The sequence below is a fragment of the Benincasa hispida genome, chromosome 2, assembly GCF_009727055.1.
Source record: "Benincasa hispida cultivar B227 chromosome 2, ASM972705v1, whole genome shotgun sequence".
Taxonomy (NCBI): Eukaryota; Viridiplantae; Streptophyta; class Magnoliopsida; order Cucurbitales; family Cucurbitaceae; genus Benincasa; species Benincasa hispida.
Genome location: NC_052350.1, coordinates 33,376,954 through 33,396,160, shown reverse-complemented (window position 1 = coordinate 33,396,160; position 19,207 = coordinate 33,376,954). Strand labels below are relative to the sequence as shown.

The window sequence follows — 19,207 nt, the reverse complement described above, 5'->3', positions numbered from 1 at the left end:
TTTTATGAGGAAAGAGAATATTTCTACCGGTCAACTTTTAAATAAAGGTGCCTCCAACAATTTAATTGATAAAGAAGAAGAAGGGGAAAGGTCACGACTCTTTACCAGCCCTTTAGCCGACCTTTCTACTCCCCAAAAAGTTTTTAACATGCAAGAAGTGTCTGAGGAAGTGCAGGGTAGAGATATGAAAGGCCCAGAATATTTGTTTTCCTATAAATCAAGAGCAACTGAAAAGTCTCAAAAGGAAGGACAGGTCAGCAGTATTCAAAGGGCTTCTCAGAGAGGCCCCTGCATTACTCCAGCTTCTGAAACTCCTAGCTGCCACTTTGGAAAACCCCCGACTGCTCTTCTCCATGCCAAAACCAATCAAACGCTCGAGATCACTTCTCCCTTTATCCGAAGAAAAACCTCTTTCAAAAATAAATGGACAAGACTTCATGACATGGCCTTAAAGGCAGCAAGTGTGGCTTCGGACCCTTCCATTTCAATTCAGAGTGACAGCAATCCGGACTTGTTAGAGGTAAGTTGCACAAAAATCCAACTCCCCTCTCCAATTTTAAATAAAGCTTCCCCCATTTCACAATCTTTGCAATTCAACCACACCAGATTCACCATTCCGAAATCAAGCAACATCTTCATAAGGGGATTACCCTGCTCCCCTCCTAAGCCAAAAAGTTTAGAAATTTTGGAGTTGGACTCACCCTTTAGTGTAAGCAGTGCAGAACTGGAATTTTGCCCTGTTTCAGCTCAAGCTGAAAGGTTTCAAGACTCTACCCTCGGCCTAGATCTCCAGCCTTTATTTTCCATGGAAGAAAAGGATATCCCTTTGGAGCATTGCACTACTTGTCCCCCACCAGCACAGCCACCAGAAATTCCAGATCACTTAACATCCATTGTTAAGGACTGTGGCTTCATATTGGCCTGAAGTCCCCCTCCCCTGCTAGATTCCTCCCACCCTGCTCTTAATGAAGATACTTTCCTGGAATACAAGGGGTCTTAAAGACTTAAATAAAAGAATTGCACTCAGAAGGCTGCTCAAAAGTCTACACCCGGATTTAGTACTTATTCAGGAATCAAAGAAGGAGAATTTCGATGCTGCCTTCATCAAATCTATTTGGAGTTCTAAAGAAATTGGCTGGGAATCAGTGGATTCTTTTGGCAAGTCTGGTGGCCTATTAACAATGTGGGATAGTAGCAAAATTGAAGTTTTAGAATCTCTTAAAGGGGGTTGTTCCCTGTCGATCAAATGTCGTACCCTATGCAAGAAAGTCTGTTGGGTCACCAATGTTTATGGACCAGTTGATTATAAGGAGAGAAGATATGTATGGCCTGAACTATCTGCCATTGCAGGTTACTGTCCTGAAGCTTGGTGCTTAGGAGGGGATTTTAACTTAACCCATTGGAGTCATGAATGATCACCTACCGGAAGAAATACCAAAGGCATGAAACTTTTCAATGAATTCATTGATTCAGCCAACCTACCAGAGATTCCTTTATCAAATGGAAAATTTACATGGTCCAGAGGAGAAAACTCCAACTCTAAATCTCTGCTGGACAGATTCTTTATCAATAAGGAATGGGATGAATTATTTACCAATTCAAGAGTGAATCGCCAAGTACGCCTTCTTTCTGACCATTTTCCATTGCTCCTAAGTGCAGGCACTATTAGTTGGGGCCCCTCTCCATTCAGATTTTGTAACAGTTGGCTATACAACAAAGAGTGTGTCACTTCCATTGAAAACTCCTGGAAGAACAGCAACATAAAGGGATGGCCAGGCTATGTCATCAATGCAAACTTAAGGCTGGTCAAAGAAGCTCTAAAAACCTGGTTAGCTAAATACCAAAAAGCTCAAAGCAGAGAGGAAATGGCCCTGTCAAAGGAAATAGCTGAAAAAGAAGCTCAGATTGATTCTTTGGGTTGGGATTATGTGGTGGCAGCCAGCATCTCCAAGCTAAAAATAGAATTGCTAAGCATTTATAGGTTGAAAGAAAGGAATCTAATACAGAAATGTAAGCTGAATTGGATGAAATTGGGAGATGAAAACTCTAGTTTCTTTCCTCGGTTTTTGGCAACAAGGAAAAGGAAGAACCAGATTATTGAGCTCCTCAATGATCAAGGGGTGCCTACAAACTCATTCAAAGAAGTTGAAGGAATTATTCTAAGTTTTTATGACTCCCTCTACTCAAAATTCCTAGGAATCAGGTACTTACCAGCCCCCTTAAATTGGCCCCAAGTCACACAAGTTCAGAATGCTCTACTCACTACAAAGTTCACGGAAACAGAAATTGTTATGGCCATCAAATCTTTGGGGGAAAATAAAACTCCCGGACCAGATGGCTTTACTTCAGAGTTTCTCTTGAGATTTTGGTCTTTGGTCAAGGATAAGTTCACTACGCTCTTCGAAGACTTTCACTCTAGTGGCAAATTGAATGCTTGTGTTAGAGAAAATTTCATCTGCCTCATCCAAAAGAAAGAAGATGCAGTCTCCATCAAGGATTTCAGACCAATCAGCCTTACTACCCCAACATACAAAGTAGTGGCAAAGGTTCTTGCTGAAAGACTGAAAAAAGTGACGAATTCCATTATCGGCCCATCTCAGAACGCTTTCATTGAAGGAAGACAAATTCTTGATGTTGTCTTGATTGTTAATAAAGTGGTGGAAGAATACAGAGCAAAAAAGATAAAGGGTTGAATCCTAAAACTCGATATGGGGAAAGCTTTTGATCGGGTGGATTGGTCCTTTCTAGAGAAGATTTTAATTGCTAAAAATTTTGAATCCCTTTGGATTTCATGGATTTTGGGCTGCATTCAAGACCCTAAATACTCAATCATCATCAATGGAAGACCCCGAGGTCGTATTCTAGCTTCAAGAGGCATTAGACAAGGAGATCCATTGTCACCTTTCTTCTTTATCTTATTAAGTGAAGTGCTCGGTTCTATTATTGAAAAGTTGTATGCTAATGGAGTATATGAGGGCTTTGTGGTTGGAAAGGAGAGGATCCATGTTCCATTGCTCCAATTTGCTGATGATACCCTCATATTTTGCAAACATGACAACAAAATGCTTCTAAAACTAAAGGAAGCAATCAGCCTCTTTGAATGGTGTTCTGGTCAGAAGGTTAACTGGAAAAAGTCAGCCCTCAGCGGAGTTAATATAGCAAAAAGTGATTTATCTTACATGGCTGGACTTCTTAATTGCAGGGCCGAAGATCTCCCCCTCACTTACCTTGGTTTACCCCTTGGAGGCTATCCTAAGCAATACTTCTTTTGGCAGCCTGTGATAGAAAAGGTCCACCGAAAACTAGATACATGGAAACGGTTCAATCTCTCAAGAGGTGGAAGGGCAACACTTTGTTCTTCAGTTCTATCCAACCTCCCAACGTACTACATGTCTATCTTCTCAATGCCGGACTCAGTGGCTTGTTCCCTAGAAAGATTAATCCAAAATTTCTTTTGGGAAGGCCATAAAGGAAGCAAAATCAATCATCTGGCTAAATGGAGTTTAGTCTCTCAATCTCTTTTAAACGGAGGTCTCGGTTTGGGAGGACTTAAAGTCAAAAACACGGCTTTGCTTGCCAAATGGGGCTGGCGGTACATGATGGAGGGGAATTCCTACTGGCAGAGGATTATTGCCAGCATCCACGGCAAAGGGCCTTATGATTGGCACTCATCTGGAAAGTATGGGAATAGTTTGAGAAGCCCGTGGATAAATATATCAAAAAAAGGTCCAAGGTGGAAGATTTAGCTCCCTTTATTGTTGGAGAGGGAAATAGAGTCAGCTTTTGGTCAGACCCTTGGCTTTTTCCTTCTGCACTGTCCTCTCATTTCCCATCTCCGTTTAGGATCTCCTTACTGCCAAGGGGCTCCATAGCTGATCATTGGGATCATTCCCTAAATTCTTGGTCTATCACTTTTCGACGACTGTTAAAAGATGAGATCGCTCATTTTCAAGCATTGCTGCTTGCATTATCAGAAAAGTCAGTTTCATCTAGCCCGGACAGCCGCTACGGGTCCTTGGAAGCCTCAAGCTCTTTCACAGTCAAGTCCCTCACAGCCCACCTCTCCTCCAAGCACCCAATGGAGATCTCCCTCTTCAAAGCTCTTTGGAAATCTAAAAGCCCAAGGAGAGTTAACATTCAGATATGGATTATGCTCTTTGGTCTGTTGAATTGCTCCATGGTTCTGCAAAGAAAACTACACTCAGTCGCCTTATTGCCCTTTGTTTGCCCCTTATGTAATTCGGCAAATGAAGATTTACAGCACCTTTTCTTCTCATGTACTTTTGCAGAAAAGTGCTGGTGGTCCTTCTTTCACATGTTCAACTTCGTAGGGGTATTTGGTGATAGTCTCAGAGGCAACCTAACTTATCTCCTCTCGAGTCCCTTTCTCCCAAAAAGCCACGGCTGCGTTGGATCAACATGGTCAAGGCTATTCTATCAGATATTTGATTTGAAAGGAATCAGAGAATTTTCCATGATGCTGGGAAAAATTGGGAGTTTCGTTTTGATTCGGCTAAAAGGAACGCTTCAGCTTGGTGCTCTTTGAACAAAGAATTCGATGGCTTCTCAATAAACGACATATTTCTTAATTGGCAGGTTTTTATATTCCCAGCACCTTAACTTACTTCAGATTTTGATCCGGTTTTCTTTTCAAGTAGGCTCGGGTTTTTCCTTTTTGGTTGATCTTTATGCTCTTTGTATAAATCTCTTGTACTTTGGAGCATGTCTCTTTTTATGATTTAATAATAAAGAGACTCGTATCCTTTTCAAAAATAAATAAATAAATAAAAGGTCTTTTCTTATCCTTGATTTCTATTGTGGCTGGAAGAAAAAAACACAAATTCTTCTTGACTACTAAAGGATATAAAAGATTTCCACACAAATTTGCTTCATAACAACAATGGAAATATTTGAGAATAATATACGTACGCACATCTTCATCATAGAGAACACCCCAGTGAGCGTCAAGAACTTGATTGGAATGAAATTTTTCATATGGCTCCACAGGATATACATCTCCCTGCAATATTTACATAATCGTTGAGTTTAGTGACAAGTATGAACAATTCTCAACCAACAAACAAAAAAACAAAGCATATACAAAAGGGGAAACAAACACCCTAATCAAATTGTAGAACAAATCTCGTAAATGAAATTCAAAGAAAACAGCTATCTTTTCCCAAAGATAGAATCAATTCTTTATTTAAGATAATGAAATAAAAAAAAAAGGTTATTAATAATAATTACCTTTTATTTTATGAGAAAGAAACTTTTCATCAATGAAGTAAAGGCGCCAAAGCTCAAGGATACAAACTCCATATGGAAGTGAAAGAAAGAAAGCAATAAAAGAAAACCATAGAAAATAAGTAATTCTGATGAGCAAAATAAAATAATCAAATGGTTCCAAAAGAAACTACGGAAAACCATGGAACACCAAATACAACTCTAGAAACAGCCAACCAAAACAGCCCTGCACTGTTGGAAATGGAGTCCCAGGAAGGAGATAAACGGAGACCTGAGAACACTATGAGAAACTACAGGAAGCACTGTTTTGCTTTCATTAAAACATTCATACACTCATACCACTTTTCATTTCTTCAATGAAAAGCTTAAGGAAGGAAGAAAGAGAAAAGAGGGGAAAATTAATTTTTTTAAAAAAATAAATAAAGGAAAAAACCTGCACTGAAAACCAAAACTAAAAAGCAACAACAGAACTTGAAGAACAAAAGGTCAAGAACACCAGGAACCCAAACTTCAACAAGGAAAACAACCAGAGGCAGTTTGAGGCAGTTTGTATGCTCTTTCCCTATAGCAAACTTACCTTCCAATTAAAAACTTTTAAAAAGAATTCCAGTTGAAACATCTTGCTTATAGAACTTTCTTTTTCACTTGTAATTGTAAAATTAAACATGCTACTTTTTCTGTCGGAGGATCTCTAATCTCCCCATTGATTATTGTTTTTGTAGTCTAACACTTCAATAAATGTTCACAAGTTTCAATTAAATATATACTTCTGTGCTTCAAAAATCTTGAATAGCAAAAGTTTCATCAAAGAGCTCATGTTAAAGAACAAAAGTACATACGGTTGATGTAGGGACTTTGCCATTGAGTGATTGAATCGCATCCCCTACAAAGGGGTCAACTGGCCTTGAATCTTCGAGATCAGGATAAGAGGCTGCTGAGAACCTCCAAAAGGGAGCTGTCTCCCCCATTTTCTCCCTTCTCAATGCTATCTATACACAGTCAAACAAATTCTATGTACATTAAATTTATAATCCATATGCCAAATATGTACATGATAAACTTAACCAATGATATCTAAAGCTAAAATCAACATACCATAGATAGGTTGAATTGTAAATTTGGTCCTTATGGTTGGGGGAAAGTTATATTTTAATCCCTATGAATTGATAAAAAACTTGTAAATAGTCCCTATTGATAAAACACTTGTAAATAGTCCCTATAATAGGGACTATGTATGACAATTTTATCGAACCATAGGGACTATTTATAAGGTTTTATCAAACCATAAGGCCTAAACTCTAATTTCTAAAACCCTAGGGACTAAATTCTAACTTTTTTCAAACCAAGGGAATAAATTTTTTGTAGTTAAACCAATAGGATTTCTATTTGAGATATTTAAATATGCATAGATAGGTATGCATCATGCATGGTAACACATATTCATTGCCATATTAGACGCCCTCTTACTTAACTTGTGAGCTATATACAAATATTCTAAATAATTTCACTTTGTTCGTTCTTATTTTGTGGGTTCAGTCATGGAAGAAGCTCAATAACAATCTACTGGAAAATGGTCAATCAGTGTTGCTTTGTCTCTAATGAGTAATGAGCTAACTTTGTTGGACTTTTTATGCATATGTAAAAGATGTAGCTCGTTAGAGACAAAAAAAAATGGTCAATTGGTGTTGCAGGTCAGGTGCAAATTCCCACCCCTACAAATGGTTGAACTCAAACGGAAAAAAATAGCACAAAGGTATTATTTCTACCTTTCCAGTTCTAGCAAGTTCTCGAATTCCAAACTTGCTGAAATTTCTTTCAACAGCAACCAGCTTACCAGGATCTCCGGTCACCTTAGGACATTAAGAAGGAACAAATACTCTTTAATATACCACAAATATAGAAGACGGGCAATGCAAACAAATATCTTGAATTCATAAGCAATGACTTCAATTGTACAATGTTGAATGTACATACTTTACTCAAATCATTTTAGGGACAATTTGGTAGAAATTGTAAACAGAATATTTAGTAAACCATAAATTTATGAAGTTTGTACAATTCCTCAGTCATTTTAATAAATAATAATCATACAATCAAACGTTTTAAACATTTTGTGTATAATAGCACTACAAAAAGGCATTTATTAACGAAAACAAGACTTTTCATCAAAATAACGAAATGAGTCTAACGCTCGAAGTACAAAAGGATACAACAAATAAAAATACAAATATAAAGTTTATATAGTGCGAGGCCGTTGTATGATTGCCTTAGGGTGATTGCATTTGCGTTATTGCATTGTAACACTAGTCCTGTATATGTGATCTGTATTGTGAAAAAGGTTTCCGTAGAGATTGGCTTTGTGTGGCTTTGTGGTGTGTGTGCATGCTGCTTACTTATCCAAGGACATTTGAGTGAGCCTCACGAGAGGTTGTTGAGGGTTACATCCAAACGGAGTGGTTTGGGAGAGTTGAGGAGAGTGATTGATTCCGCATTAACCATATGGGTGAACCACGCTGCAGTGAGAACAGTTGGCTAAGGGGTGTCCTGTAAACTAGTCCTGCAACCCATGCATATGGGCAGGCAGCCTAGAGAACCCCTTGGTGCCGCATGGAGAAGCCGAAAAATTAGAGTTCGAAAATAGCCTCTTGGCACTACCTACTTGGGATTTAATAAGGATCAAATGAGTTGTCCCGTGAGATTAGTCGAGGTGCGCATAAGCTAGCCAGATTGATGAATAATCAAAAAAGAAGTGTTAATATCTATACGGAAAGGCTAATCATTTCCCAAAGGATCATTAGTCCTCTCCTTTCAGTATAAGAAGGAACCACAAAACAACTTGCACCTTCCTTGGATGGCATAATCAGTCGGCACTTCACCAAAATTGAACGAACTTCTTATAAATCCAACTTTTATCTTACTGAATCCAACTCCAATGCAAGTTAAGTAATAGAATCTACTATTTTGTTCCAAGATATACGTTTCATTATCTAACAAGTTTAATGAACACTTTTTTTTTTTCAACAAACAGCTCTAGAATCCATGGTAAACAACGAAGCCAACTCTTAAAAGAAAAAACAAAATAAAACAAACAGAATTGACATTTTCCAAAAAGAAATACTACTATATACCTTGACCAATCAAACAAAAGATGATGATGGAAAACAAACAGAAGATGAGAAATAAGATTAAACGCCATTCTCAACTTTTTTCTACTAACTGAGAATCTCCCATCTCGCAGACTTGCAAATATAAATTTTCTTAATAGAAAAATAAAAATTTTACAATTAAAAAGATAGTAGAATTGATCTAAATTAATAAAAGGGAAAATGAACTTGTGAGATATTGACGTGTTTTTCTATGATAAGATGCCAATATTCAAATAGAAAATTGGTCGTCCACCATGCAATAAATGAATGTTCTGAAAGAATCTAAAGTAGTTACCTCAATTGTCACTGAATGTTCTGAAATATCCACAATTTTTCCTCTAAAGATGTCGACTAACCACATTATCTAAAGATTAAAAAAAGAGAGAGGTATAAGACCGATCAAAGGTTGAAGATGATGATGAAGTGACAGAAATTGAAAGTTCTAATAATTCTTAACTGAGGATATTAGGCTTTTTTTAATGACAAACTGTGCCTTCTAAGACTATTAGAAAAGAAGAATCAGAGGTTCTATCAGGGAGGGAATATAATACTCTAAAAAGTTGTCACAAACAGAAACAGGGATTAGAATCTAAAATTATGTTTCTTATTCATACCAAAATGGTTCTTTCCGGCAAGCATATCAAAATATAACTAAAAACATAGTGCAAGTCATCACCTCAGCACGAGTACTTGAATCTGCATTGAGTTTCATAAGCACCAACTCACGCTCCACTTGGGGCTGTCTTGAGATATCTTCTACCTGATAAATTGAAATGTCTAAAGAGTTTAAAGGTATAACATATAGCAGGATGGTGGCTACTTATTCACTTATCACTAATATTTTATTCTTTTATTCAAGATAAACAGATTTAATACATGCCTCAAATTAGACCACAATTACGTCAAGTCTTCCATGATTCTTCTTAATCGTTTCCCCTAAGCTCTACTTACCAAGTCCTTGAGAAGGAAATCATAGCATATTTTACATCTCTTTACCGGAGGATTCCAGAGGAAATTTCTTTCTAGGAATTTAATTTGGGAGACAGACACTGTCCACCTTCTCAAACGCTTTCTGCACATAAGCCCAACCCTCTCTCTCTCAAACAAAATATTTCACAAAACGGCCAAAAAGATGGTCTTCCACAAAACTTTCCCATATCTATACATAGAGAGTGGAGCACATCCCCTACTCCATTAATCAATAGGATCTTTCATATACCAAAGAAACACTGAAGAACTCCATAAACACATCCAAAGCAAGGATGCAAAAAGCTACAACTCCATAACAAGTGATCCAAACTCTTTTGAGGCACCTTTACACAAAAAAAAAGACCATTGCAATCCAAACAATATAGAGGAAACCTTTTGCATCAAAACGATAATGTCAATTTTCCCATGCATGACTTCCTAGGTAAACAATCTCACCTTCCAAAGCAAGTAAAATAAGAAAGGGCTTGGAAAAGGAGAGCCACATAAGAGGACAAAGAACAGCTGAAGCAAAAGCCATTAGAAGGATTAAAGCTTCACAAACGAACATCCCTAGAAATTAGAATCTAGACAAAGTGTAAACACTATTAACAAAAAAAATCAAAGAGGAAACATCATAAGCTTCCTTATATGATAACTAGCGTGTAAAATCAAACCAAGAAAACAACAAATCAAAGACCTAACAAGATTTTTTTGTCCACCATTGATCAAATACGTTGATAGGATGTCCCCAACCAAAGCCTTCTGAAACATAAATTTGATTATCTTGTTCCGAGTATGAACCTCTACAGTCCTATGTTATCTCCAAGAATACTAACCCCTTGATCAGATTTCACATCGTAAATGAAGGATCTTTTTCCCTTGGCAGAAAACTCTCCAACTTTAACCTCCTCGAATTTCTTCTATAAATGCTCTTCCAAGAACAAATACTACCCCACTATCACCTACCAACCCTCTATGTCGACAGAAACCCCAAAAAGACAAGGAAACTATATGCAAAAAGATTTCCCGACTGCCCATACGTCTTCTGAAATAAAGAAAGATAGCATTTTTTTATGAGAAGAACTACTTTTATTGAGAAAAAAATGAAAAAGTATAAGGGCATACAAAAAACCAGCCCATAAAAAGGAGGAGCACTCTCTATAAAAAGGGACTCCAACTATGCAAACTAACACCTTAGAACTCAAGGACACAATTGTACAACCTATAGAAGAGATCTTATTCAAGTAAGGTCAACTATGCAAAATAACACCTATAGGATAGTTACAAAAAGCCTCCAAATTCAAAGCTCACAAGAAACGTGGTAACAAACAAGGGACCAAATCTCACTAGGAACCCTCTCCACCCCTCTAAAAACCCTACTGTTATACTCATCCCACACCACCCACAAAATAGCACACACCCCTACAAGCCAAAGAAAGCAACCCTTCTTCCCACAAGGCGAGTTGAGAGGGATCCCCAAGCATCGCACCAACAGATCTGTGTCAAGCAACCATAATGCCAAACATCTGAAACAAAGAATCCCAAACGGAGTTGGCAAACTGAACAACACCAAAGCATATGATCCAAGTCTTCCTTCGCCTCCCGACAAAGAATGCAACAAAAAGGACCCACAAGTGAGGTCAACCTCCTCTTAAGTTGATCCATTGTGTTAGCACGTCCATGTAAAACTTGTCAAGTAAAAAACCTCACTTTCCTAAGAATCTTAATCGTTCAAAACACCGAAAAAATAAACAATCCTAAGGAAGAAGGATCAATCAAATTACGAAAGCAAGAATGGCCTGAGAACCCCTTCAAAGGATCAGGGTTCCAAATCCTCACATCTCTCCTCCCACGCCTTAAAGGGTGACCCTCAAGTAAAGAAAGAATAGCAACCACCTCTGTCGCTTCCCTATTGGAAAGAGCACAACGAAACCCAAAAGAATGGGGATGCAAGCTTCCAATCCACACAAGAAACTCAACAACAAAATGATTTTTGAGAGCTGATAAATGACAAGTTTGTTTTTGCATGAAGGATCAACCAAACCTTGATCACATTGACAAGTTTGTTTAGCTGCTCCACAACTTGCCTCAAGACATTCTCCGTTCCAGTGACAACAATGGTAAAGAGAGCCTTATCCTTGTTCAATCCAACGGCAAGGGACTCAATGTTGTAACCTCTCCTAGCAAAGACGCCCGCAATTCGATTTATTATTCCACTTTCATCACCAACAAACACAGATATAGTATGTCGCATCACCCTGAAAGCAAACAAGAATACAGTGTTACCTTGAACTTTGTAACATCCATCGTAAGAAATCTAAAAGAAAATACTATAACCGAGACAAATGACCCATCTTACCACTAAAGAAAATGTAATGGCTTAGATAATAAAAATAATGAGTTAGATGCTTTGACAAGGAAAATAAAAGGAACGTTAAATTATAAATTTAGCCCTGAATTTTAATATAGTCCATAAACTTTAAATCTCCCAACTATGATCTAAAACTTCTGATTTTGATTGTGATAAGTCATTGACACCGTTACTTAGATCTTGGTGTGGCATGTAGATTGGACCAACAAGCAATGACTTGACACGATGTGTCACAAGTGAGATAAAATAAGGGTGGATGGAAAAAATAACTGATGTGACAATCAGTCAAAATACATTTTGAAACAAAACTTTTGGCTCCACTCTTATTTATCTCGCTCTTCTACTCAATATGCACGGCAACATTTATGCAACAATGCTAACAGCAAGAATTTATTAGTACTAAAATTGAAAAATTAAAATTTTTAAAATTTTTATGCAACAATGTGGCTGAAACTTTTTAAAATTTAAGGATAAAATTGTGTAAGAACAAATTAAGAATAATAAATAGACAATCAAAACAATTAATCTAAACTCAATGGATTCACGTTGTTTCCTTAAGACAATTTTGTTCCTTCTATGGTGCTCAAGGTGTCATGAACAATGATTGTCTCCCAAGATAGGACTCATTATTAACCTGTGAATGCTTCACTTCACCATGTGTGCAACAATTCTGTAAAACTAGGAAGAAAACCACATATTTATAGACTATTTGTGATCATTCAAATAGTCAAAGTCTCTTGGTCTAAAGTTGTCTTTTAAGGAAAGACATATCTTTTTATTAAGATCGTGTCCTTTATCAAATAAAGGCACTCTCTCATGAAGAGTTGTGGTGTTCTAATGTAAATAAAAATAATACTAATAATTTTGTACATATTTTCCAACAAATTGACACAACAACGATCAAAGTTTAGATATCAAATTTATAAAATAACCTAAAATAAGAGCTAAATGAAAAGGATTTCCAAGAAAATAACAATAATTAAGAAATAGATGGGTGAAAATGAAATCAATACACGTTAAACTGTTTTGACGCGCAAACAGCTATGTGATCAATGGAAATTTATTTCTCTTCCTAAAAATATACATAAACATCAATATAATTACTTTTTTCGGCCAATGACAATCTTTTCTGTAAACCCGTTAGCCCTCCTAGAGGGTAAAAAAAAAATAAAGATACTTGAAACTAACGAACATTTCTCACCACTAAATTAAATAATATCTTTTAAAAAAACGTCAAAATAAGAACAAACAGTGAAGCAACCGAGCAGATAATGCTTGTTTCAATAAATGGATAACTAAAAATAAACAATGGAATAAGACAACGTTGAAAAGCAAAAACAAGCATTAAAGAAATGGAAGGATAATGGACCGGGGTTTTTGCAGAGCACTTACGTAGAACGAATGGGGGGACGAGAAGAGTCGCTTACAGTCACTGCATTATCATTAACAGCAGCAGAAGAGACCTGCAGCCTCCGGAGCTCGAAACGGTTCCATTTCTGCACTTTCTGGTACTCGCCGATCAAACTTGTAGAGAAGGCATTTCTGGAACCAACTGCAGAATAGCCAGGTTTGTGAGCTTTTACGGGAACAGGGCAAAGCGCTACGGCGGCCGCCATGGCTGATTGAATTGAGTAATGGTTTCGGAAGGAAAGGGAGAGTGAGGAGTTAAAAAGCAAACCACACAGTTACATACCTCGCACCGCATGCGGACGAGAAATGGCATTTGGCAATCCTCACGTGCTTTTTTGTGTTTTTCTTTTTTCTTTTCTTTTCTTTTTTTTTTGGGGGGGGGGGGGGATAAACTTGTAATAGAATTTGGATATTTCTTGAATGTTAATTTATTCAAAATACCAATAAACTTGAGATAATTGTATGAAAGCCCAAAAATATGAGTCCAAAATGGTTGTTGTCTAAAAGAAAATTGTCATCTTGCTTACATCATCATCAGCTAAAGTTACAAAATTGTTCGTAAGTTTCATTTTCCCTTTCTCTTCTTCTTCGCGATTTTCTTTCCTCCATCCATGATGACCATCAAAACGCTACAGAGGTGTCGTTGTTGATGGTCATCATGGATGGAGGAAAGAAAATTAGATCATAAAGATTCGAGTAAATTACCCATGACTATTATATGAGTACTTGAACTTTATGTAGAGACATAAAAGTAGATCAGATTCGAGTAAATAGTCTAAATGATCTATAGTATATGAATAAGATTTGGTGCCTTATTCTGGTAACACTATCGGATGCGGCCCACTTTGTAGTTGTTATAAGAAGTTGTAGAGTGCTACAGACGAAGTGATCCTAATTTGTACATGTGATGACATGAGGAGTGTGGGCATCCTGTGCAATGAGTTTGCACAAGATCGAACCACGAAATAAATCACTCTTACTTTATAACATTGTTTACTGTTTAAGACTGACTATTTCAAAACGATGACTTAAGTAACTTGACCTTAATCCTAAGCTAACTATGAAATCCTATTTATTCGGGATTATCCTCAGATTTGTATAGGTGGGGGTTGGCTTAACCGTGTCGGCTCAATAAGCTTCCCATTTTAGGGGTAAGACTGGGTAAATAACTAGAGACATGGGATGCAAGCTGGAATTCACTCCTACCCGTTTTCAGGGATAGTAGAGAGGTTGTTTCCTTAAGTGCTGACTTCGAGTCTTGAACAATGGGTCTCACCCTCTCATTGGCCCGAGAGGGACTCGGTTTGATGATTGGATCACAAACCAATATTCAATAGAGGATCAATGAGACTTAATAAAGGATTAACTTACTAATCATGGTTATATCGGGTGGACACAATATATCTACAGTGAGGGGAGTGCAACTAAGCGCTTTAGTGGATTGACCCATTAGTTAACGAATGAGGGTTAATTCAGTATAAAAAGTTTAGCCAATTAATCTCGGATTGTTGGAACCATGATTTGTAGGTCCACTAGGTCCCCTACTAACTCAAAAACGGATTAGCCTTAGAGTAGCGTGATAGGTTTATTAGTAATTAGAATTAAGGGAATTAGTAATTATATGTGATATAATTACACGTTTATTTTTAGAATTAAACGGAATTGGAGAATCGATTAATATTTAAATATAATTTAAATATTAAGTTCATGAATAGGGTTTCAAGAAGGTGAAATTGATATTAAATTAATTTAATAGTTGATATTAAATTAATATAATTATTTAACTTGTTTAATTAATTATTAATTATTAATTTTATTAGAAAAATTAATTTTAAATNATAAAATTAATAAAATTTCAGTTTTGTTTTTGAATTAAAAACTGAGATTCTTTTTTAATTTTGAAAACAATTTTCAAAATGGAAAAAGAAAAGAAAAATAAAAAATCAAAAGTGGGATTTTCCTACTTTTTGAAACCAAGCACCTTACTCATGTTTTTACTAAAATTCCAGCTCAATAATGAAGGTAGAACTGGAATTCATGTAGAAGGTTTGTTGCTTGAATGTCATGCAATATAAACTTCGATTCTAAGTGGAAATCGAGGATGAAAAAGGTTGCAATTTTGCTGAGAATTTGTGTTTGAAGAAGTGGTTTTCATACTGTGTAAAACCAGTAACCTCCTCTCCAATTCTCTTCGATTCAAGCTTGTTTTGAATCCACAACTCAATCTAAGGCTCCAAAAGAATACTAGGGAAGACTTTGTGGTAGTTCACAATCAGAGGAGAAGGAGATTGCAGTTGAAGATCATGATTCAAGAGATATTTCAAAGGTTAGTGTTGAATTTTTCTCTCTCTCTCTCTTTTTTAATAGTTTATGAGCATACTGAATTTGAAGCCAAATTTAATGAATTAGAATGCTTAATGATCCTGTTTGTTTCCGTTACTTGCTTCCTTAATCCAACACGAAGGTCATCAGAATGTTGCAGTGGCGTTGCTAGAATGGGATCGGAACGCCACATGTGTGGGATCACCAGAAAACGAGAGAGCAAGAGAGAAAAATGGAGAAGTCAATTGGTGAGCATTCCAAAAACAAGAGACGATCGAGAATAAATGTCGTCCGTGAGTGAGCAAGAGAGAGAAGACTGAGAATGAGCAAGAGAGAGGAGACCAAGAGAGAGGGTGTGCGGTTAAGAGAGAGATGAGAGAGAGAGGAGATCAAGAAAGTGAAGAGAGCGAGACAACGAAAGAATGGAGAGTGAGAGGCTAATCTATGTGGGCATGTTTTGTTTTGGTAATTTCACTCCATCCATCGGACTGGTAAACTTTATAGGTTTTAATCAAGTTTCATAACTATGAAAGGATTCATTTTTATCTTTTTTACAATACAATAAATGTAAGATGTGAAGATTCTAACCTACAATTTCAAGGTAAGAAATACATGTCAATTATTACTAAGTTATGCTCATTTTTATCTCTATTCTTTGAAATTTATTTTTAAAAAAATACCCTCAAAGAAATTATTATTAAAATAAGATGAAAATTGATATGACGACTGATGGATAAAATTTTAAAAGTGAAAGACATAAATTACATCATTTCAAACATCATTCATAAATTAAATGATTTTATTGATATCGTTTAAGATGAAATAAATTATAACAACGATAATACTTTAATTGAAGATCATTCTACATGTGCCTTATAAATCTTATATATTAGTTTTCCTGTCAACTTTTCATTTTTTTTTTTGTGTTTAATTTTTAAACACATTTCAAAATTCAAGCATAAAAATTGAAAATTTTCGAACTTGATAGCTTGTGAAAGTAAGCTCTCCAAATCTTAAATATAAACGTTTGCAATTTCTATCGTATGTTTATATCTAAATTGTAACGATTCGACTTTCTAAGACTACCAACACAGGACCATTACTTCATGCATGTATAATTTTGAAAACAAAGCCTTTAACAAATTTAACTAAAATCAAACCAATTTTGTAAGTATATTGAATAACTTTAATAAAAATAAACACACAAATAATTTTAAACCTTTGTTCGAGGTCCCCTATAAATAATTATTAAAAACAAGAAATAATTAAAAGTTTCAAGAATGCAAATACTAAAACTTTTAATTAAAACATTTTAAGACTACAATAAAATCATGAAAATCTGAGCGGAAGCTTATGACTAGACTCATTGGTTCAGTCATGGATTTTTTCTTGTTCAACGTTGATACGCCCTTTCCTTTACCTAAAAAACATAATGTAATAAAGGATGAGTATATAAAATACTCAATAAATAACCCCACTAGCAGGTTCTGACTTTGTATTCATATCCAATCAATGCATCCATATTGGTGAGACATGCATACTTTAACTTAGCATGGATGGTCATCTGAGTGATTAATCTAACCTGTCCTATCACACATCATTTGTGGCCCAAAGGCACACAATCATACATGGTAGTGAACTTGTTGACTCACAGTCATAACATGGTAATGAACCTATCGACTCACGGTCATATCGTGGTAGTGAACTTGTCGGCCCACAGTCATATCATGGTAGTGAACTCATAACTTCACGATCGTACATAATAGCAATAAGGGGGTAGATCATCACCTACTTAACTAACATGCAACATCTAGTCAATGGGTCCCACAACGTAAATCATAGTGCATTTCATACTTTAGACATGCTCATAACATCCATTCTTCACCCTTCAGAGCATTTTCGCGAGGTCTATTTCATGCTTCTAGATTCTCTTAATCAAAACCAATATGTTGGGGCCGATACCCTAAATCTTGCAGAGTCCTATAGTTTGTAAACATTGTATGAACAAACTCATTTTATATTTAATAAAATATTTGATATTTTATTCATTGTCTATAAAATATGTGACATTTTAGTTGCATTAACCACAAACCAATAAACTAACATCTGAGGTTATCATTGTAACTTAAACATGTGGATCATGTTTAAGTGATAACCTAAATTATCTGTAGTAGATGGATAAGGCTGGGTACCTTATCCTGGTGACACTACGAGTATGGTCTACTTTGTAGGTGTTACAATTTTTGTAAAGTGCTACAAATGATCTGATCCTGATCATTCATGTATTAGACATGCGAGCGGGGATATTCTATACAAAGGAGTTTGTATAAGACTAGACCACGAAATGTTTAGTCTCATTATATAACACTGTAGACTTACATTAGGATGATCATAGGTAACATGACCTGAATCCTGAGTGAGTTGTGAACTTCTATCTATGAGGGTGGTCCTTTGATGGGTAGGAGTGAATTTCGTCTTGCACCCTATGTCCCTAGCTATCTACCCGGTCTTACTCCTAAAACGAGAGGCTTATTGAGCTGGCGCTGTTGAGCCAACCTTCACCTATGCAAATCTAAGGATAATCCTGAATAAACAGGAGTTCATAGTTAGCTTAGGATTAAGGTTGAGTTACCCAAGTCATCGATTTGAAATAGTAAGTCTTAAATAGTAAATAATGTTATAAAGTAAGAGTGACTTATTGCTTGGTCCTGGTCTTATACAAACTTTTTGCATAGGATGCCCCTACTCGCTTGTCTCCACATGAACGATTTAGGATCACATTCGTTCGTATTACATACAAAGTGAATTGTATCCAATAGTGTTACCAGAATAAGGTATCCAAACTTATTCATATACTATAGACCGTTTTGGCTATTTACTCGAACTCGATCCATCTTTATGTCTCCACATAAAGTCTAAGTATTCATGTAATAGCCACGAATCTTGGTTTATTGGATTTAATCATTACAAGTGCAATTTACAGATTCAACAACAAATTTTATTGAATAAATTTCAAAAACATCATAATTAATAATAGAATATGTTTGACATTACAAACTGTGATTTTTTAGAACATACAACCCAACACACTGTTTTCATAGTAGATTTCTTGTAGTTACCTCTTGTATCTTAAGTGCTATTGATTCTCTGATGAACAATTTTGTTTATGGTCCAAACATAAACAAAGGCTCTCTCGGGCTAGTGAGAGGGTAAGGCCACATTGTTCAAGTTCTGAAATCAACACTTAAATGAACAATCTATCTACTTTCCCTAAAGTCGGGAAGGAGCAAATTCCATCTCATGAAACCATGTTCCTAGTTCCTCATGCAACATCTTCCAAAAAATGGTAGACATATTAAATCGACAATTAAAGCCCTCTGACCCATATAAACCAAAGAACGATAAACAGTAGTCAATAACTCACTCAGGATTAAGATCAAGTTATATGGTTATCGTTTGAAATATTAAACTCTTCAATTAATGGTATTATAAAGAGAGATTATATTTCGTAGTCTGGTCTTATATAGACTCACCGTGTAGGATACTCCTACTTGCATGTTATCACATGAACGATTTAGATTAAATCATTTGTAATACTTACAACTATTGTAACATTTACAAAATGAACCATATCCATAGTATTACCAAGATAAGGTATCCAAGATAAAGTATGCAACCTTATCCATATACTATAAACCTTTCATGTTATTCCTTGAACGCAATCCAGTTGTGTCAACTACATACT

General features: G+C 36.1%; 1 protein-coding gene across 2 annotated transcripts in view; it reads right to left on the bottom strand.

Moving 5' to 3' along the window:
• The window catches only part of LOC120071714 (acetolactate synthase small subunit 2, chloroplastic-like), a 38,079-nt gene extending 24,648 nt beyond the window's left edge, over positions 1–13,431 (bottom strand). Inside the window, exons 1-7 of one of the 2 annotated variants that reach the window (XM_039024094.1) lie at positions 13,123–13,430; positions 11,404–11,617; positions 9,067–9,150; positions 8,686–8,754; positions 7,011–7,094; positions 6,084–6,233; positions 4,934–5,020 (exon numbers count right to left, since the gene is read on the bottom strand). In XM_039024094.1, the coding sequence (XP_038880022.1) occupies positions 4,934–5,020; positions 6,084–6,233; positions 7,011–7,094; positions 8,686–8,754; positions 9,067–9,150; positions 11,404–11,617; positions 13,123–13,346 (912 nt within the window). In that variant the 5' untranslated portion in view covers positions 13,347–13,430. Of the gene's footprint in view, positions 1–4,933; positions 5,021–6,083; positions 6,234–7,010; positions 7,095–8,685; positions 8,755–9,066; positions 9,151–11,403; positions 11,618–13,122 lie in introns of both variants that reach the window. The other variant, XM_039024095.1, reaches the window with a different exon arrangement.
• Positions 13,432–19,207: the final 5,776 nt, after the last annotated feature.